We start from the raw sequence: 22593 nt of genomic DNA, 5'->3' as shown, positions 1-22593 counted from the left end.
GTCCCCAGAGACCATAGGTGGGCCCCGCGGTCGAGGTTCCCTGGTAGGAAATAGTTGTGACCGGTTAGTGGCATGAGGGGTGAGTTATATGGCCAGTTGTTTGTTTTACAGATAGAGTCCCATGCCATAAGGGTGGAATGAGTAAGTGGAGAAGTCTTGGATGATAAGTCTCTGAATTTCTGTGGAACCCATAGTTGTGTAAAGAGGTCGGATCCGCTTAGTTCTGTTTCTAGTTCAACCCAAAGCTTGGTTTTTTTATGGAATTTCCAGTCGGAGATTCTAGTTAGAACTGGAGAGGATCTGCAAGGAGGAATGGCAGAGGATCCTCAAATCCAGGTGTGAAAAACTTGTTGCATCTTTCCCAAAAAGACTCATGGCTGTATTAGATTAAAAGGGTGCTTCTACTACATACTGAGCAAAGGGTCTGAATACTTAGGACCATGTGATATTTCAGTTTTTCTTTTTCAATAAATCTGCAAAAATGTCAACAATTCTGTGTTTTTCTGTCAATACGGGGTGCTGTGTGTACATTAATGAGGAAAAAATGAACTTAAATGATTTTAGCAAATGGCTGCAATATAACAAAGAGTGAAAAATTTAAGGGGGTCTGAATACTTTCCGTCCCCACTGTATATGATGAACCTTTCTTTCTACTTTTTTGTTGTAATGTCAAAAATGTTAAACTAAATAAAGATTATTAAAAAAATAATCTGGCCTGCTAGTGGGTCCTAAGGACAGGAGTTGAGAACCACTGTTATAGACAGTATTTTTTTTTTATAGTGCCATAATACTTGGAGTAAAGCCATCACAAGAGACCTTACAGGTGTTCTACACCATCACCCCACTATCTAAATCTAAAAAAAAAAAAGTTTTGCCTTTAGTTATACTTTAATCTTCTTGTGTATGTTCATCAACTCATATTCCAACGATCAAAACATTTCTGCATATTTATTAAAGGTTTAAAAAAACATTATTCAAACACAGTGATACAGGCATGCGGCGTAGTCCATATTGAACAAACATGTTTGTTTTCTATATTTGGGTAACTTTGTGCTGCCTAAGTAGGTGACTTAAAGAGCAAGTCTGGCTAAAACTGATATCATGTCACCAAGCTGAATAATCTCCTGGCTTCTATGCATCTAAGGAACCCTGGTGAGAAGATCAATTTTGGATAGACTGTGTGTAGTCAAGTGAAATGTATCTACGTGTTATGCACAGCAGAAAGTGAAAAAGAAATCCCCACTGCAAAACAGAAATATATATGAAAATAAAAATAAAAAATATATACAATTTCTATGATAAACATAAAAGGTCAAGGAGTTCTGTCCTTAGCAGTGAGGATGCCATAAGTCATTCATTTGCAGTAAGTGCTCCAATTACCATCTACAAGTCATGTGATGACGTACAAAGCTATCTGCAATACTAACAGTAATGTAATCAAGGAAATGGTTTATTGTACAACTGGCTACCATTAAGTTATGGATACTATGTAATACAAACCTGAGAGTGAAAGGACTGAAAGTCAGGAGGCTTGTTTTTATTTGCATCAACAGCTCAAGGTAAAAAAAAAAAAAAAAACAGGAAGGACAGTGTGTCCGCTTATCAGCTTTGAAATCACAGTATACTTCACAAAACAAGACACTAATTATAGGACACTGTACACCAATATAAACAATTCATTTTTATTGATCTGGAATAACAATGTACAGATGTCTTGCACAACAGTCAGAAAACAAGGTAATATCTTTTTTTCTTTGTCATTCAGTAAATAGCCTGTGTAAGTTAAAAATATCGCCGTCATGGAGTTCAGTAATGTTTTGCTGCATACTGCAACTAATTAAGATGCCCAGGCTGAAGAATGACACCATCATCTCAGCCATGGAAGGACATTTATTACAACAATAAAACTGTATAAACTGAGCCTTGTATATTATAGTAAGAAAAACAAAAAGATGTACACAAAAATAAATTATGCTCCTATATAAACATTTAAACCAAGACATTTTGCATTATCGATTTGCTTAGCTGGTATATTTATACATTTTAAGTAAAAAGTGTCTATTTTTTCTATACCGAGGTATTCATGGACCCTTGTGAGTTTACATTCTCACTGCTAATATTCTGTTCACTTGGTCCACTGCAATTATTTAGGGAACAATACCCTTGAGCCAACCTGCTTGTTTGATACTCATGGAGATTTATTTGTAAACCCATGTTCTTTCTGAGTGTTAACTGTAAGATTACGTTTTAGTGGCCATTAAATTGTTTTTCTTAGCTCTGTACATGTCTCATCTGCCAATAAAAGTTTGTTGGATTAAAAAAAAAAAAAAAGGTGTGTAATGCCGCGTACACACGAGCGGACTTTACGGCAGACTTTGCCCGGCAGACGGGATTTCGTCGGACAATTTGATCGCGTGTGGGCTCCAGCGGACTTTGTTTTCTCAAAAGTTGGACGGACTTGAGATGTTTCAAATCTATCCGATGGACTCGAGTCCGGTCGAAAAGTCCATTCGTCGGTATGCTAGTTCGATGGACAAAAAGCCACGCTAGGGCAGCTATTGGCTACGAACTATGAACTTCCTTATTTTAGTCCGGTCGTACGTCATCACGTATGAATTCGACGGACTTTGGTTGATTGTGTGTAGGCAAGTCCGTTCATTCAGAAAGTCCGTCATAAAGTCCGTAGAAAAGTCCGCCAGGCAAAGTCTGCTGTAAAGTCTGCTCGTGTGTACGCGGCATAAGTGTTACACTGGACTTTAAAGTGCATCTGGCTAAGCCCAATGGGGTGTGAAGACATATTCCACACCAGGTTTATGAGGGGTGCAGGTAACTTTGCCACCTTGCTTGACACCTGGCGGCTTGGACACTTAGATCTGTTAAATGGAGAACATTCTCCCTGTGGACTCTCTAACTAGACTGACTTGAAACTTACACAACTTCTTCTTTCCTGCTGCAGGTGAAATGAACACCAGGAGAGCAAAGGGAAGGCAAGGCAAGTATGAGACACTGCAGAGAAATAAGATGAATGTATTGCTTTACCCTGCGCAGGCAAAACAACAGTGTGCTTTAAAGTGGATGTAAGCCCCAGTGAAGTAACTGGCCTCAGGTGATACACAGAGATTAAACAAATTCTTCAACATATGTTGTACCTGTTTATCTGCAGTCTTTTCTTCTCCACGTCCATTCAAAGTGCAGGATTTTAAAGCGTGTTTCAGAGTTCAGAAAAAATAAAATAAATTGGAGAGCTAAAGTTACATTCTGCAAACCTTAGTAGGGAGAGTTCTGAGAGCTGATTGGAGGGTTGGAGATAACCCCCCCCCCCCCCACACACACACACAAACACACACACAGAGCTGAGGCTGCCAATCACCTGGAGCTCCCTCCTCTGTCACCATTTTTCTCTTGGTGTCAGGAAAACTTGTCAGAAGTGATTCATGCCAATAGCAGAGGAATAAGGCAGCAGATAGAAATTATACTTAATGCTCTTAATTTAGACAAGTACACATTATAGAGGGATATGCCTTGTTCGTATTTCATGTCTGAGGTTTACAACCACTTTAAGAAGTACTGGTACTCTAAAAGCTTAACATCTGTTGTCTAACAGTGAGTACTGCAGTTACTGGTGCCTGACTTTTGCTTACTCTGTGGCTAAGCCCTGCCAACTGCCATCCTCCTGTCCAATGACAGACTCCATTATTGGCCAGGAGGAAACTAACTGGAAAGGGAAGGAACATGACTTGTAGGAATTTATGTTTTTAGAACATTTATTACAATCCAAACACTCATTCATAAGTCTTCAGATCTTTCCAGACAACAAAGCAATTCCGTAAGGATCTTCTAATGTTTGTGGTACAGATACAATGACTATGCAAACAAAAATCCACTCCACTTATTTTAAATTTTATTACAACTTTCCTTTTTGCCAGAAGTTTTTTTTTTTTCAGAGGCTCTCTAATCAGGACTGCAGCCTCTTGCCAGTCATTCTGTGCCACCTCCATGTATGAGTGTAACATTTCTTGTAAACTTATCCATGACTGACTGATCTGACATGTGCCTAGAGTCTTCCACGGGCAGAGCTAATAATGCTTGGCTAGCAGGGTTTAAGGATTTACCCCCCCCCCCCCCCCCCCCAATGAGAATACTGGAAATTAGATGTATTTATACACAGCAGTGTGCTGCCATATACAAGTATAAAAACCCAGCACAGATGTACAACAATGTCAATGAAAAAAAAAAATAATAGAAATGTTACAGATTTGAGTCTGCAGAGAAGAGGCCAAAACAACAACACTTAATACAAAAAAAAAAATACAAAATGTTCCTAGAGGTCATGAAGCGTTAATAGCACATGTCAGCCATGGTAAAGGAACAAAACATCATTTAACTTTTTGTATTTCAAGCTAAAACTTTAGCTCCACCATAAAATAATCAATGTGATTTATAGGGCGAGAAAGATTGTATTGTCGTTGCTTTTCAATAATTTCTTCACTCTCACTAAACACATTTAACAAATAAATGCATTAGCAGTACAAGTATCAAATAGTAGTTGTGACATTAGAGCCTCATATGCACAAACGCCCTAAAAATCATATAAAACTAAAGTAAAATAAATCCAGGGTAAAGTCTCCATAAAGGTCTACCAAGAACTGAAGTTTCCAAACCCTCGAGTGACTTTTTCTTTTTTACTAGTAGAGGGGCCACTGTCATCATCAACAGCAGAACGTTTCCTATGGATAAACGCAAAACAGAATTATAAGAACTCCAGGATTTCGAATGCTTTAAAGAACGAAAAATTTGGACAATCTAAAAAGCTGTTGTTTGCCTTTGACACAGTACTACTAGCCATTACTGCTGGGAAAACCCATAAGCTTAAAGGGGTTGTAAAGGTAAACATTTTTTCACCTTAATGCATTCTATGCATTAAGGTGAAAAAACTACTAACCATACCGCCGTCCCCAGCCCCCCCGTTTTACTTACCTGACCCCTCGAAATTCGGCTGCTCGTTCACGTCCTCGATTCCGCTGCTCAGCCTGACCGCTGATTGGCTACAGTGGATGGATTGGAAGCAGCGCAGCCATTGGCTCGCGCTGCTGTCAATCACATCCAATGACGCGGCGCACTGGGGGGCGGGGCCGAGTGATACAGCGAGCGGCTATAGCCGCCAGCTGTATCACGGGAGCGCGCCCGCAATAACTAACCACCATGCGAGGGAGCTCGCATTAAGGTGGTTAATTATTGCGGGGAGGAGCTGAGACAGCCGCCGAGGGACCCCAGAAGAGCAGGTTCGGGGCCACTCTGTGCAGAACGAGCTGCACAGTGAAGGTAAGTATAACATGTTTGTTATTTTTAAAAAATAAAAAAAAAATACCTTTACAACCCCTTTAAGCAAATGTTAATAATGTTAAAGCGAATAGCACTCTGGGACCTTTCTACAGGAAGAAGAAAAATGAGCCCACCCAATGAGCTTTATTTTATGTATAATCTGCAAGGAATTTTTAGGTTACTCAAATGCTGGCAGAGGTTGCTCACACTGGACCGACACTGCTCTGGATCTGAAATGTCCACACCACTGTTATATTATATCTGGTTTTTAATTATTTGTATATGCACCTTATATGGGAAGTGTTAGATAAAAAAGCAAGCAAGCCTCTAACTTTGTACACCTAGATTGCTGGCTACCTTGTATGTACAGCCGTCCAGACAGAAAAACACAGAACACTAATAGTAAGGTAGTGACAGCTAGTTGTGAAATATTTGTTTATCTTTAACATGCTTAATAAAAATGGCAGTGCAAATAACAAAGATAATGTGCAGGCTCCAGAAACCCCATAGCAACCAATCAGATTTCAGTTTACTACTGTCAAATGAGAACAAAAAAAAGGCCAGATCTGACTAGTTGCTATAAAGTAGTGCACTTTGCTCTTTTCTGATTAATCCCAGTAAAGTACAAAGAAATGTCTAACTTCTATTTAGGTATTTCAGTTATAGAGACAAACAATACCTTTCAGGAAAGACCTACATACAGTACAGGTCATCATTTCAGTTTAATGCTGCCAGTTTCAATCCCACATTTAAAAATAGGTTAGTATATCATAAGTTGCCTACCACAGACACACCTACCTACAACTCCCTGAATGCGAACTTCAAGGCACTAGAGGAAGCTAGCATCCAGCACTTCTCACACCTTATGGTATGCCCAGTGTGTTAGCCCCAAGTGAGTAAAATGGACTCTGCTCATCTCCACAACTGCCATTACATTGGCCCTTTTATACTGCAATATGTGGGTGCCTTGTGAGCCACTGTATCACTGTCTGACATATGATATCTATTTGAGATCTGAATTGTATTATATACTACACTACTTGGTGACTGTGGACTGTTTAGCATATTTGCTTGACACAACTCAATAAGCGCCAAGATCTAGAACATCAATATTTGAGACTCCTAGTGGTGATGGGGGGTAAGGGATGTGGTCCTTGGGTAAGACTTAGGTCATGCATGTGACTGGTGTTTTATTTTTTTTGAAGGTTTGAGCATACTCCCAATACTTAGTCAACCCCATTTAGCCTCTTTGATTTATACTCTATTATTTATGGAGCAAGATGTGAGCATGTATAAGTGTGCTGTGTGATTTTAATTTTAGGATGGTGGAAATTATGTGTTTTTTATGCTCTGTTTTTTGTCTTATTTAACGATTTTTCAATAAAGCCTTTGCTTTTTGTGCTGTTTGGTCCTATTAGTAACTATTCTTCTGGTACCCTCACAGCCCAGCTTCGTCGCTCTGGAGTAAGTTGTCTGCCTTACCATTGAAATCATATCAATGGATTCAGGTGCTGTGCAAACCCCATACAAACTGGGCAGAGCAATTAACCGGATCAAATGCTTTGAGGTGTCTATTGATCGTTACACTTTTAGTCGATATCATATGCCAAGTTTCATCTAGAACTAGAGTTACTTTTTAAAGTAAAGAGAGGGGTAGAGAAGGAAGCGCCACCTGAGTGTAGTATTAACAAATGATGTTTAATAACACCAGGTAAAAACACACAGGACGGCTTGGTGCTGGGTTTAGAAGAGCTTTTGACGTAGGGCTTCTGGCCCTGCGGCTTGCCCCTGGCCCTAGCGCCCTGTTAGCAGCGGAACCGCCTTGACGCTGAGACATTTGAGGAAGCAGTCCCTGAGGTTTTAAACGAGGGATGTCTAGTGCTTTTCTTCGCAGGAAGTAGAGAACTCTTCCCTCTGGAAATCTTTGATATATTTGTCCAAATGATCACCAAATAAACCTTCCCCATGAAAAAGGAAACCTGCCAATAACTTTTTACAAAGAAGCTTGGCTGACCAGTTCTTAAGCCACAAAAGTCTGTGCATATGTACAGACAAGAGAGCCAAATGAGAAACCTGCTGTATTGAATCCTTTAAGTAGTCAACAGCAAAACACAGCGCTCGAGGAATATCTGTCTTACTTTCAGGCAGATCATCCTCCTGGTTAGGCCTGTCAGGCCATTTGACTAGATCCTTTACGGACTGGCAGATACCAATAGCTGCAACAGCTGGCTGAATAGCTGCACTGGCCAAAGAAAAGGAAGCCTTTAATAATGACTCCAATTTCTTGTCAACAGGGTCTTTAAAGCCTGTGCGTTATCTACTGGACAAGTTAAGTTCTTGATTAAGGAAGAGACTGCTGCATCTACGGCTGGCATGCCCAATTTTTTCAAACAAATTTTCATCCATGGGGTATAAAAGGGAAAACCTCTTAGGAGGAACAAAAATCCTGTCAGGATGTTCCCAATCAGCATACAACGCTTGTTCCAACAATGGGTGTAGTGGGAAAGCCTGTGCAACCTGAAGAGGCCTCAGGGACCAGGGGGGCTCAGTCACCTCTGCAAGAGGCAACTTAAAGGCAGAACGAACCATTTCGGTAAGAGTCAGGATCAAAAGCCTCTGACTGAGAGGCAGACATCAACTGGATATCTTCTTGTCCAGATTGCTCGGAAGCAGACAAATCCGCCGGGCCCTCCACAGAATCCTGAGCTTTAAGCTCTTCCCCATCCTCAACCTATTCCTGCTTCAGACTAGGAGGCTCTGGGGAGGGGGATCTGTCACGCTTCTCGACACCCTGCGAGATGGAGGCAATCATGCCAGAAGTCCTGTGCTCTAACCCGGCTAGGGCCGAGGACAGTTCATCCTTGGTGATAAAGGGTGAAGCAGCAGCGTTGACTGTAGGTACAATACCAGATAGGCGCATCGGCTCAAACTGCCCGGAAGCCTCTGGTCCTTGTGGGGATACAACACTAGGGATACGACTAGGTTCATCAGGAACTATTGACGACATAGGTGTGCCCTTCTCTGTAGTGTTAGTCCCGTCCTCTTTTTTTGAACATTTACCAGCCACAAAAAGAGAGTAATATTAAAACACCTCAGAAGGGAGACCCTTTAATAGGGCTCACCAAGCCCCTATGTAACAATCCTGCTAAGCACCTTTAGCCTGCCAAGCAACATTTGCTGACTCACGTGACCCAGGTAAGGAAAAAATTAACCGCTGCAAATGTCTGTTCAGAGCCTGCTCTGTGTCCCACAGCTGCCTTCTGGAAGCACCGTATGCTTGGCCTACACAGTTTAAATAATTGAGTGTGCGCCAGAACGTCCTGTGCGTGCGCATGTGGCCCTGGCGAATGGGCATGGCTGTATTCGCGTATGACATGAATCTTCGTGCGTCCAGATAAAGGCTACTGCGCATGTGCGGCGAAGCCACATGTGCCATGGCCACCAAACAAAATGCTAAGTCCAGCGGCGCTTTTGCGAATGCGCGTGCACCATGGCCGCCAAACAGCTGCTAAGCACAGCGGCACTCTTGTGAATACACGTACGCCATGGTGAACCAAGGCGAAATGGCGCAGCGTCGTGTGCCATCATACAGGTGAAAAACAGCCAGACACAAGCAAAAAAGGTACACTTTGCAAACACCCACAGCTAGCCCAAAACTCCCCCGTATGGTCACCACACAGGGGTGTCCAGCCTCTAGCCAGCTTGGCTGATTGTTACAATCACTGGGACACCCCACAATATAAGTAAATCGGTTTCACTTGCCGTTCAGGCGCAGGGCAGCTTAGAAACTAAGAGCCCAAACTTCACCCATCACGGCGGGGTCCTATCACTTGAGGACCTTCAAGGACTGGGTAACCTTTTCATATTTAGGGTCCACTGCCTTGGACCTGTACAGCACCCTGCAGGAATGCCTTAGCGCTGTGGTGTCCAGGATTTCACTTCGCAGGGTCCAGCGCCTGGAGGCCGCATTACAGGCAAAACCTTGCAGGATCTTGAGTCTTCTTTGTGTGGCTCAGTACCATTTATCTAAGCAAATAAAGTCGGTGTCAAATGGATCCGATCAGTCAATCCCTTGATTCATTTAAGAACCGTTTGTAGGACTAGAGACCTGGAGCTCAGAGAGCTCAAACAAACTGTGCCATGCACCTGGCAGACACTGGTGAAAAAACTGAAGTACTTCCTGTATGGGAGGTGTTATATAGCGGATCACTTCCTGTCTAAAGGCCTTTGGTCTACCAGTGTCCATTCACCTGGAGGAGGAGTATAACCCAGCAAGGAATGAATATTAACCTGACTCTGTGTCCCATGATGTTTGAAAAAGAAATACCTTTTCTCATCAGCAATATATAGCAGTCTTGTGACTTCTATCAGTGTCTGGTAAAGCTTGTAGGAGGAGTTTTCATTCTACTCTGACTGACCTCTGACCCTTTGTCTGGATGGTGCTAATTGCCCCCCCCCAAAAAAAAACTCTAGCAATACACACCAAACTCAGCATATACAGAGTGCCCCCAAGGCTCTGTACTATCAGGATATGGATTGGAGACTGTGGAAGAAAGGAAGGACCAGAGAAGACAGGATCAAACAGCCTTTTTACACAGATGATTAACCCTTTAGGTTCTACAGTTAGTTTAACACACACGCTTTACTGCATATACAGACTGATTTTTTCTTGTTGTGGGTTTAGTAACACTTTAAAGCTATTGTCTATTCATTGAAAAGTGTCAGAACACCCCCCACCCACTAAAACTTACCTTTTCCACACTTTCCTGCAACTCTGACAGAGTCATAGGGAAATACTTGGTACTTCTCACCTTTCTGTGCTTTGTCATATGGTGGAGGGGATAGGGTCATTAACTGTGTAAACATTGACACCATTTGAGATGGAGCATACACAGGATTTTAAAGGGGTTGTAAACCCTCCTGTTTTTTCACCTTAATGCATAGAAACTTCTGGCAGTCACCGCCCCCCCCCCCCTATAACTTACCTGAGCCCCGTAATTCCCACGCAGGAGACGCGCTGCCCCTCTCTGCCAGGGGTCCCAGCTCTTGATTGGATAGATTGATGGCAGCGCAGCCATTGGCTCCCGCTGCTGTCAATCAAATTCAATGACGCGGGCACAGGAACCGAGTCCGGCATTCGTGTCTATGGACGCGGGAGCGCGCACGCAAGATAACCCCCCGGGAGAGTGCTTCTCCTAGGGGGTTATCTGACGTTAGGAGCTGTGAGAGCTGCCGGGGGACCCCAGAAGTCGAAGATCGGGGCCGCCCTGTGCAAAACGATCTGCACAGTGGAGGCAAGTATGACATGTTTTTTTTTTTTAATTTAAATAACAAACAAGCCTTTACAATCACTTTAAACTATCAATTCAGACAGGGCAGCATGGGAAAAATCCCTTCAAGAGAACCTGTCACTTTACCCCGAATAGGTCAAATTTAAAATAAACACCGTATTTATAGGCGTATAACACACACTTTTTCCCCTTAAAAGCAGGGGAAAATCGTGGGTGTGTGTTATACGCCCATCCCCCGCCGATTGTGAGCCTCTCGGCTGCTCTCGACGGCTCTCGCAGTCCCGCGTGAGTGGCCGAAAGCCACTGAGAGCCGCCAAGAACGGCGGCGCCATTTTTAAATGGGAGTTCAGCGTACTGACAAGCCTGCAACGATGGACACTGACTAGGCTGCAATGATGGACACTGACAAGGCTGCAATAATGGACACTGACAAGGCTGCAATAATGGACACTGACAAGGCTGCAATAATGGACACTGACAAGGCTGCAATAATGGACACTGACAAGGCTGCAATGATGGACACTGACAAGGCTGCAATGATGGACACTGACAAGGCTGCAATGATGGACACTGACAAGGCTGCAATGATGGACACTGACAAGGCTGCAATGATGGACACTGACAAGGCTGCAATGATGGACAAGGCTACAGCTGGACACTGACAATGCTGCAGATGGACATTTAAATGTAAGTTTTTTCCTTAAACTTCCCTCCTAAAAGTTTTTTTCCTTAAAATTCCCTCCTAAACTTGGGGTGCGTGTTATATGCCGATAAATATGGTACATGAACGAATATATATATGAATTATGTACACAAAAAATAAACCTTACATCTGTATAGAAGCTTTGATATTTTATGTTTACAACATGCTGTACAGCCTACTGCTCTGTTTCTTGTTATTGTAGGAAAAAGTAATTTACAAAATGGGATTACTGAACAAAAAATTGGCTCTGTGCTGGACTTGTACAATATTAATTTTCTGTGGCTAAATTAAATTTTTACCCATGGATATAAAACTGCATTATCTTTACATAAACCAGGTTTAAAAAAAACTGTGTATATTAATAAATATAATAATTCCTATGGTTTTTCCAGGTGCCATGTAAAAAAGGTACTTACGCTGCTGCCATATTGATATATTTTCCAATACCGGACCGGTACGTTTTAGGCTCCTGCTTTTGCTCTTTTTTTGGCAGCACAGGTTCCTTTAATTGCTCTTCCTCTTTCTTGGCTTTCTCTCTTTCTAAAGCAACCTATAAAAAGTTTCAAATGTTTCAGATTAGTAAAAGATCTAACTTGAAATTCCACCAAAAATGGTTATGAATGTGCCTATTCTGCCATTTCACCTGAGCAAGATCACTTTCCAAATGCACTGAACTTATAACTGCCAAAACTATAGCCCAAAGAAAGATGGAGCACAACCAAGACACATGGTCCAACAGATAATAATAAAAAATAAAAAAATAATAGTGTTAACAGCCGTGGCACAGATAGAGCACAATGCAACTCGTGTTTCAGTAGGAACTAAAAGGTTAGCTCATACTGACCTATAGTTATTATTTTCTGATCATGACAATACTGAATTAACCAAATTAACATAAAACAGATCTTTACCAGATATTACAATATAGTGTAAAGAGGAATGTAAGATGTACAAACCCAATCCAACCATCCTATATTTGCATCTATGATTGCCCTTTCTTACTAAAGCATGGTAACAGTTTGTGTGACAGAAGTATTGAAACGAAGCCACTGGCTTACCTCTAGGGCCCTAGTGCTAAACCTGTAGCCAAAGGGCCGTATGCAGCCCTTAGGCACCTTTTTATGGCCTACAGGGCCCCTACAGACACCAATCTGTTTCCTTATTGCCCTGTTACAAAAGTGATTTCTTGCAGCCGTAATATATATTACATATGTAATATATGTCTCCAGTCTGACTGTTTCCTGAAGCATGTCTCCAACCGCTCCTTAGCATGTTCACAGTCTCTAACAGTCTCCTGCAACATATCCACACTCTGACCATCTCTTGTATCAAGTATACAATCTCTGACCATCTCTTGTATTAGCATGTCCGCAATCTCAGACCATCTCTTGTATCAGGTCTGCAATCTCAGACCATCTCCTGTATTATGTCCACATTCTCTGGAGCATCTATTGTATCATGCCCATAGTCTTTGACTATATCCTGTTGTGTCTCTGCTCTCTCTGATAATGAGCTGAAGAAAGGAAGTCCGCTGGCATCATGGGCAGGTGCAGCAAGACATCTGCTTTATTAAGACATCGATTTATACAAGCACAAGCTGTCAACACGTTTCTGCCATAACAGCCTTACTCATGGCCCAGTAATAAGTAAATCTGTTATGGCGGAAACGTCGGCCATCTTCCTTTCTTCAGTGGACCACAATCCGTGCCTGAGCACCAGCCATACAGCCGTAGATATTTAATTAAGGAGGTAGAATATTCACTGAATTTTATGTGCGGTCCTTTGGTAATGTTGGAGGGGGGGGTTGGGACAAATGAGGCACCCATTTAAAGAAAGTTGACCAGCACTGCTCTAGGGGGAAAAAGGATAAAGACAATACATATTTTTAAGGATGGCCAGCAACTACCTCCTGTGAAATAGGCTAGGTTTGTCAACAACAAACATTTAAATTCTATAGCTAGCTGCAGAACCATACGCCCCAGATAAAGTCTTCTGCAAAATAACTTTTCCTTCTCAGTTTAAGGGGTTATACAGGGATGATGCATGCAGCTGTATGCATCATCCCATTACTGTTTTTTTTTTTGGGCGGGCGGGCGGCTCTTCAGGGATAACAACCGATGCGGCTAAAAGCAAAGGAGTGTTTGGGGTCTTTTAGAACCCCGATCCCTCCATAAAGAGTACCTGTCACCACATATTACTGTCACAAGGGATGTTTACATTCCTTGTGACAGCAATAAAAGCGATCAGATTTTTTTTTTCAAAAGAGACAATGTAAAAAAAAAAATAAATTTTTTAAAACTCCCCCGTCCCTGCCAGCTCGCGCAGCAAAGAAAACGCACACAAGTTACGCCCGCATATGTAAACGGTGTTCAAATCACACATGTGAGGTATCGCCACGATCGTCAGAGTGAGAGCAATAATTCTAGCACTAAACCACCTCTGTAACTCTAACCTGGTAACCGTTATTTTTTTTTTAAAGCGCCGCCTATGGAGATTTTTAGTTTGTCGTCATTCCACGAGTGTGCGCAATTTTAAAGCATGACATGTTAGGTTTTCTATTTACTCGGCATAACATCATCTTTCACATTATACAAAAAAATTGGGCTAACTTTACTGTTTATTTTTAATTCATGAAAGTGTCTTTTTTCCTAAAAAATTGCGTTTAAAAGACCGCTGCGCAAGTACAGTGCGACATAAAATATTGCAACGATCACCATTTTATATGATAGATTCTCTGCAAAATATATATATATATATATATATATATATATATATATATATATATATATATATATATATATATAATGTTTGGGGATTCTAAGTAATTTTCTAGCAAAATACGTATTTTAACTGGTAAGCAACAAATGTCAGAGATAGGCTTAGTCATGAAAGGGTTAAGGTGAAAAAACTTCTGTCACTGAGCAGCCCCCCAGTTTTACTCACCTGAGACCATTCGTTCCCCCGCTGCAGACGCAGGGAGGAGCCACGAGCGCCATTGGGGGACTTCAAAAGACGATGACTGGGGCTACTCTGTGCAAAACGAACTGCACAGTGGAGGCAAGTATGATATTTTTGTTATTTAAAAAAAACAAGGGTTTACAATCCCTTTAACGTGTGTTGTGATAAGGCAGCTAACTCATTTTTAATGGGCTGCCAGTGCATCACAATGGACATATTAACAGAAAATGAATGGCTCTGCTATGCAACATATTATGGCAACTTTTGGTAAGGTGTACTTTACTGCAATGCAAATATGTGAATACGGCCTAATTATTATTTTTTTTTTTTTTTTTTAAGTTAGTATGTTTAAAGTAGTCTATTCATGACAACTTTTAAAAAACAATTCAAATGTAAAATGTCCTTGCTGTCTAATTTTGCCCAGACCAAATTTAGCAGTGTAAGTACTGTACGTTGTCAACTCAATTGACACATACTGATGCTGCTAAACTTGATCTGGCTATTTAGGCTTAAAAAAAAACTCTGGTCACGAAAATAAGTTATTACCTGTTAACTCACTTTCCAGGAATCTTCCAGGGTCGCTTACGGAGAGAGACAGGCTCCGCCCACCAAGCACAGGATCCACATCATAAAAGGACAGATCACAGGCAGTAGCCCCTCAGTATTAATAAATAACCAAAGGCATAGATAAAAACAATAAAAAAACTCCCATTACTGCAACCAGCTTAGGATTACATCATTGGTGTCATAAAAACAAGGGAGGGAACTGACGCCGTCCTGGAAGATTCCTGGAAAGTGAGTTAACAGGTAAGAACTCTCATTTTCCCCAGTCATCTTCCAGGACACCTTACAGAGAGGACAAAATAGAACTACCCGATCAGGGCGGGACCACAGCTTTAAGCACCTTCCTCCCGACTGGTTAGAGAACAGGCCCGGTCGGTAATGTTTCATGAAGCGCTGACCTTTTCAGCTCAAGAAATGGCCCCTGCCCTGTCTGAATAAGCTTTCATGTTTTCCAGAGGCTTCCATCACTGCATGTTTCAATCACCTAGTGATAGTAATATTTTGACGCCCGCTTGTCTTAATCTGGACTCCAGAACAGAACAAGCAAACTAGAGGTAGATCTCTTTAGCTCTCATCCTACAGAATCTCCATTCAATGAGATTCCTATGGACATTTAGATAATAGGCCCTTGTATCTATTTAGCGAGATTTCTGCCCCAATGTTAAATAAAATTCAATATATATATATATATATACACACACACACACACACACACACACACACACACACACACACACACACACACACATACACTAGAGGTCGACCGATATGGGTTTTTCTCTGGCCGATGCCAATATTTAGAAATCGCGGTGGCCGATGGCAGATATGTGATGCCGATTTTTTTGGGCCGATATATTAGGCCGATTTTTTTTTTTTCTTTTTTTCCTTCATCTCATAAAATTTAACAGTTAGACCCCTTTCACACTGGGGCGTTTATCAGGCGCTTTTGGGCTAAAAATAGCGCTTGTAAAACGGCTCCCCTGCAGTCTCAGTGTGAAAGCCCAAGTGCTTTCACACTGAGGCGATGCGCTGGCAGGATGTTAAAAAAAAAAGTCCTGCAAGCAGCATCTTTGGAGCGGTGTATACCGCTCCTCCACCACTCCTGCCCATTGAAATGAATTCGCACCAATGCCAAAGCGCCTCCAAAGCGTTTCGGCAGCGGCGCTTCAGGGGCGCATTTAACCCCTTCCTCGGCTGCTAGCTGGGTTATAAGCGCCCCGCTAGCAGCAGAATAGCGCCGATAAAATGAAAGTAAAACGCCGCTAAAACTAGCAGCGTTTTACAGTCAACGCATCCCCACTGCAGTGTGAAAGCAACCTTAAGTGATACAGAAAATTTTTTACATTTAAACATTTATTAAACAAAACAAACCTCCAATCAGTTCACTTGTATGTAGAATTTAGATAAAAACAAAAATTAAAAAAAACTATATCTTAAAAATAAATACACAAAAACAGGTAATCAAAACTTTTGGACGAAAAAAAATGGGCTAACTTTACTGCTTAGTTTTTTTTTTTATTTATTAGTGTATTTTTTTTTAAATAAAATTGCGTTTGAAAGACCGCTGCGCAAATACCGTGTGACATAAAATATTGCAACAACCGCTATTTTATTCCCTAGGGTCTCTGCTAAAAAAATATATATATATATAACGTTTGGGGGTTCTAAGTGATTTTCTAGCAGAAAATACAGGATTTTTACTTGTAAGCAACAAGTGTCAGAAAAGATTTAGTCTTTAAATGGTTAAACTGATAAATTCTACACAGGGAGCTCAGTTCATTCATAAGTGTAAACATTATATCCTTCAGGTTCTTTTTATCAGATTTGGCAGGCTGCCCAGAGGAGGGAGAAGTTGCTTCACAGAAGAATACAGGCAACTTGCATTGACTTCTATATTACAGAAGTCATTTTCAAGTCGCGCTGAAGTTATATCGGCCTTTTTTTATCAGCACAATCGACTGATGCCGATTAAGTAAAAAACACTTAAATTTGGCCGATATATTGGTCGACCTCTAATATACACACACACACATATACATACATACATACACACACACACATATATATATGCCCATAACCATGACCTTTCTCCCCTCTGAATGCAGGTACCACAGCTATGAGTGTTTAGAAAGGAACTGGGTAGAAATGAACCTGAAAACTTTATGAATGACAGGAGCTCCGCCCAGAGTTGGAAGTCTGACTTCATATGGCACATTGAGATGCTGGTGGTAAGTTATGTAGATCACTACTTGCTATAGCTGCTCTGTTAGGAAGGCTGAGCAAAAGAGATGTACTAATGTCTTTGACATATACAGAATACTGAACTTAAACATACCCATTAAGGTATAGGGTCAGAGACATAACAAAACATGATACCACATCTACAGGCCATATTCCTGCCCATTAGTGCTGCTAGGAATGCATCACATGAAGAAGCTGTCTGTATCTGAAGCAAAATGACCCGATACACCACCAGTCATACAAGTTTATACTTCTGTATAAATTCTAAACCCTAGGAAAGATTATAATGACCACACAACCCCAATTAAAGGGCTCAGTGATGCAAACGATAAAGCTTTACAAATTATTAAAAATTTACAAAACTATGATGTTAAAGTGAATGTAAACCCAATTCATGAAATTTGAGCTGGGTACATATTACTTATCTCTCTTCAAAAGGACCAAAGTCCAGTAGCGGTCTCCTGCTCCGTTCTTCTGTTATCCTGATAACTTCTGCCTAGTTCTCCATCAACAGAGACAAAAGCAGCCAGAGTTTTGTGTTGGGGAGCATGCTATAAATAAATTAGCAGAGTGCTGAACTATTCAACTAACAGCTGAGGAAGTCTCTACCTATGAGGAGAGGGGGGGTGCCCTTTCCTCCAATCAGCTGTCTTGGCTGTATGCTCAGACTACACTTCCAGTGCTGAACAGGAAGAGAAACTCTCTAAACACAATCTGAATTTTCTAAAAACATATAAAGCTTAAGACAGCAGATATGCAAGTAAAGCCCATGCAGGGAGATCTGCCCCATCCCTGTGCACCATATGAGGGCGTTCACCCCACTGGGTACCTGCAAGGGTCCACATTCACTCAAAGTCCTTCCTGGAGGAAGAACACCAAAAAACACAAGATTATAAGAAGGAACCTCAATTACTTTTCAAATTATTGACTTGCAAAGTAGAATTGTTATGTCTGTATGGCCTGAGAGATTGCATAAATGTACCTTGGTAAGGTCTCGGCGACTAGAGATTTTCTCTCTAAGCCACTTACACATCTGCTGTCTATAAACATTAATGCATTAAGACAACCTACTGGAGATTTTACGAGACAATGAAAAGGTCAAGGAAAGAAAAAGATCCAGGACGGCCGCACACCATATAAGGCATCTTTATTGATATGAAGAAATAAAATCCAAATGCAGTCACCTCATGTACAGGGAGGAACAGGAAAGATATCTAACAAGTTTCACGCCCCATCATGGCGCTTATTCATAGCTGAATGATTAAAGTTTGATCATGGGTATATATAGGGACTTCAGGTTTTGATAGCCAATCCAGAGACGGTCTCAAATAGAGACCTGCCCACATAATCAAACTCTAGAACGACACCCAAGAGATAGGAGACACCTGGGATGTGAAGTTGAATTTTAAATCAAAAATTGAAGACAAGATAATATGACAATATAATAATGCCTATAAAGGTCCATCAAACTAAAAAAGTTTACTAAGTGAACCAATGCGCATATATATATGTATGTATATACATGCGCTAGACACATGATTTTTTTTAATGTTCGCATTATTCAACTTCTCCCATTGTATACATCCATAACCTTGGGATAAAGACCATGATAAATACTAAAACAATAATAACCACTTCCCGAATGGCGCACGCCGATGTACGTCGGCAGAATGGCACGGCTGGGCAAATGGACTTACAGGTACGTCCATTTGAATTCCCCGCCGTGCCATTGCGTGTATGCCGGCCAGGAGCTCCATGAGTCGGGTCGCAGGTCTCGCGGACTCGATTGCCGCGGAGATACCCGCGATCGCCTCACGGAGAGGACGAACGGGGAGATGCTGATGTAAACAGCATCTCCCCGTTCTGCCTAGTGACAAGTGTCACTGATTACAGCTCCCTGTCATCCGGAGAAGTGATCAGCGTAGTGACACAGACAGCCCATCCCCCCTACAGTTAGAATCACTCCCCTAGGACATACTTAACCCCTCCCCGCCCCCTAGTGGTTAACCCCTTCACTACCAGTGTCATTTACACAGTAATCAGTGCATTTTTAAATGCACTGATCGCTGTATAAATGACAATGGTTCCAAAAATGTGTCAAAAATGTCCGACATGTCCGACATAACGTCGCAGTCACAATAAAAATCGCTGATCGCCGCCATTACTAGTAAAAAAAAAAATAAATAAAAATGTCATAAAACTATCCCCTATTTTGTAAACACTATAACTTTTGCACAAACCAATCAATAAACGCTTATTGCGATTTTTTTTTTACCAAAAATATGTAGAAGAATACGATCGGCCTAAACTGAGGAAAAAAAATGTTTTTTATATATTTTTGGGGGATATTTATTATAGCAAAATGTAAAAAATAATGCGTTTTTATCAAAATTGTCGCTCTTATTTTGTTTATAGCGCAAAAAATAAAAATTGCAGAGGTGATCAAATACCACCAAAAGAAAGCTCTATTTGTGGGAAAAAAAGGACGTCAATTTTGTTTGAGAGACAAGTCGCACGACCGCGCAATTGTCAGTTAAAGCGATGCAGTGCCGAATCGCAAAAAGTGCTCTGGTCAGGAAGGGGGTAAAATCTTCCGGAGCTGAAGCGGTTAAACAATAACAAAGTACAAAGTAACAACACTAATTTTCATAAATGATAAATAATCTCAAAGGAAAACTTGTGTATAAATGATGATAAACAGATTTCGTAAAAATGTAAAACATGCTGAAACCATACAAAATCACAAAATAACATATACATGAAATTGATGTGAAAATACCAATAATCCTATTCCCAGCACTATCAATAATGTTGGTAACTGTAAAATATATATATATATATATATATATATATTTATATACACACACACACACACACACACACACACACACACACCATCCTGAAATATATAAGCCTAATTACATTTGAAAATTGTGTAAATAAAACCTTAATTTTCGTTTAAAAATTATTATGTATAAATCATTATTCCCACATAAATCCATGCACTCAAGAAGAACGCAAGCCCCATTCGACGACATCTGGAATCCATTCATATTGGATTCAGAAACAAAAAATATATCTCAAATTTGCAACAAACGGCCAAGAAAAAAAGAGAAGAAAAAGACAGAAAAAGACAGAAAATTGTCATCCGATAGGGAAGCATTTAAATGGTGCATGGAAAAGGTGGGAAAATAAAGTGAACATCTTTTTAATAGACTAGCTATATGTGCTAAATAACGTAAACTTCAGACGGTGGTCCAAAATTTATAGAGATCTATAAATATTACCTGGATGGCTATGCAAGGAACAGTAAACAAAGAGCAATGATCTCGTTGTATCTGTAATTGCTATGGGAAAGGTGGTCACGCTACTGATTTTTTCAGTTGAATCTCAAAGAACAATGAAAAGGTCAGGTAAGCAACTCCCAATTCATACAGCCTCTTATACAATTGAGGGCTAAACTTCAAGCAGGTCATTAGAATTATTAGGTTCAGTTTCCACTAGTGCGACACGTCATGTGACCCTGGACACAAAGTCGCATGACAAGTCATGGCCCATTGATTTCAATGGCACTTGTTCCAATCCATGCGACTCAAACCATAGCAACATAGAAAAGGTCCCAGCACTACCCTGATGTGACCTCTGATGCAATCCAAATCCAGAGGCTGTAAAGTTGGATTAAAAGCTGCACTCCAAAGTCGCAACAGAGGAAACATAGCCTCAGAGTCCATACATTAGATCACATATGAGGCATGAACCACAAATGGTACCAAAAGAATATAACACAAGCATAAGTTCCAGTGTTGTGTATTTTGTGTATTTAAATACACAGTTATAACATACTTGGAGAAGTGAACGGTCAGAGGCATAGTGTACTTGTCTAATACCCCAAACACAGCAATTCATACGCAATTAAAGCCAAAGCCAACAATTTGTATAATCACGTCATAGATATAGCCGGCTATCAATCTATTATAAATCTATTCAGTGGTGGAACCCAGGAAGCTCCAGGTGATAGAAGTCAAGGCACACAAACTGGAGTGCATAGCAGATACTGTTACCCCATAATAGGTACAGCTTCAGCTCCTAGACATAAACAAATATTTTATTTGGAATAGAAGTAACAGTGAGTGAGTCTACCTGAAATACCAAACACAACTCATTCTTTTAAAATCCATCCAACGTAATCCCTCCTATAATTAGTTCACCACAAATCGCTTTTCACAGGGGCAGCAATAATAGCCACACATGTGAACAAGCCCTTAAACATAAGGACTTTGATACAATATTTTTGAAACGGTAACCAACAGTACAGGACTTAGTTGTATTTTGTTAGTATGTTTTTAAACACATTATTACAATGAAGTATATCATTTTATATGACAGGAAGCTTATTTTTAAGTGTCTAGTTATATTTTTTCCAGTGCCAAATAATTGAATGGTGAATTTGCACAAACCCAGATAATACGTTTTTGGTGAATTTGGGCAAGTTGCATCATAATTATGCATTTGCTTTTATGAGCATCTAGAAATGTTTTCTGTGCCTAAGCAATACAGCTTGCAGAGTACAGGTCCTTGTATAATGCACCCATTTCAAGCAAGGTTCCAGTCTCCCTGTTATATTTTATAAATATGTTATATTATGGAAAATGTATCAGGAAAAGTCAGACTCCATATAGAAGGGGAAAGTTGTGGATCCTGATACCAATGGAGTCCTCGAGAAGAAAAAAAAAATTATAGTCGATTGCAACGGAATCAGGAGATTTATTTATATATATGGCACACTTGCCAGTATTCCCAGTGCACACCCATGAACAAACTAAATGACACTCCAGACCATTCAGTTTCCACATAGGTGCTAATATCACTGATAAATGACCAAATTCTGCTTAGTTTAAGTAAAGGAGTCCAACTCCAGCATCAAACTTTTTTTGAATTTTGGATAGGGGGAAAGGCTTAGAACTTTGACTGTTTTTTGCTACTGTCCATATCCTCATTGGCAAACTTGCCTTCCACGTCCTGTCCTGGTTGCATCCCCATTGGCAAGATTGCCATCCAATTTCTGTCCTGATTGCATCCCCATTTGCTAAACTGCTGTCCACTTCCTGTACTGGTTGCGTCCCCGTTGGCAAGATTGCTGCCCATTCCTGTCTTGGTTGCATCCCCATTGGTAAGATTGCCGTCAACTTCCTGTAGCGTTTGCAGCCCCATTGACAATATTGCTGTCCACTTCCTGTCCTGGTTGCATCCTCATTGGCAAGATTGACATCCTTTTCCTGTCCTGGTTGCATCCCCATTAGCAAGATTGTCGTCCACTTCCTGTCCTGCTTGCATCCCCATTGGTAAGATTGCCATCCACTTCCAGTACTGGTTGCGTCCCCATTGGCAAGATTGCCATCCATTCCTGTCTTGGTTGTGTCCCCATTGGCAAGATAGCTGTCAACTGCCTGTAGTGGTTGCATTCTCGTTGACGATATTGCTGTCCACATTCTGTAGTGGTTGCATCCTCGTTGA

At 40.9% G+C, this 22593-nt stretch overlaps 1 protein-coding gene and 1 long non-coding RNA gene across 3 annotated transcripts in view; one reads left to right on the top strand and one right to left on the bottom strand.

Annotated features, from left to right (window-relative positions):
* The first annotated feature begins 2949 nt into the window (after positions 1-2949).
* On the top strand, positions 2950-21369 carry LOC141141331 (uncharacterized). Of its 2 annotated transcripts, none has more exons than XR_012244048.1 (3): positions 2950-2992; positions 16944-17066; positions 19495-21369. It is a non-coding gene; the product is annotated as an uncharacterized lncRNA (long non-coding RNA). The 2 variants fall into 2 exon arrangements; XR_012244049.1 differs by lacking the exon at positions 2950-2992 and adding an exon at positions 15027-15081.
* PPIL2 (peptidylprolyl isomerase like 2) overlaps positions 4123-22593 on the bottom strand; it is a 100692-nt gene continuing 82221 nt past the window's right edge. Inside the window, exons 19-20 of the mRNA XM_073628996.1 lie at positions 11733-11866; positions 4123-4727 (exon numbers count right to left, since the gene is read on the bottom strand). Coding sequence (XP_073485097.1) covers positions 4637-4727; positions 11733-11866 — 225 coding nt within the window. The 3' untranslated portion in view covers positions 4123-4636. The remainder of the gene's footprint in view (positions 4728-11732; positions 11867-22593) is intronic.

This window comes from Aquarana catesbeiana, linkage group LG01, assembly GCF_042186555.1.
Source record: "Aquarana catesbeiana isolate 2022-GZ linkage group LG01, ASM4218655v1, whole genome shotgun sequence".
Classification (NCBI taxonomy): Eukaryota; Metazoa; Chordata; class Amphibia; order Anura; family Ranidae; genus Aquarana; species Aquarana catesbeiana.
This window is presented reverse-complemented; position numbering and strand designations above follow the sequence as displayed.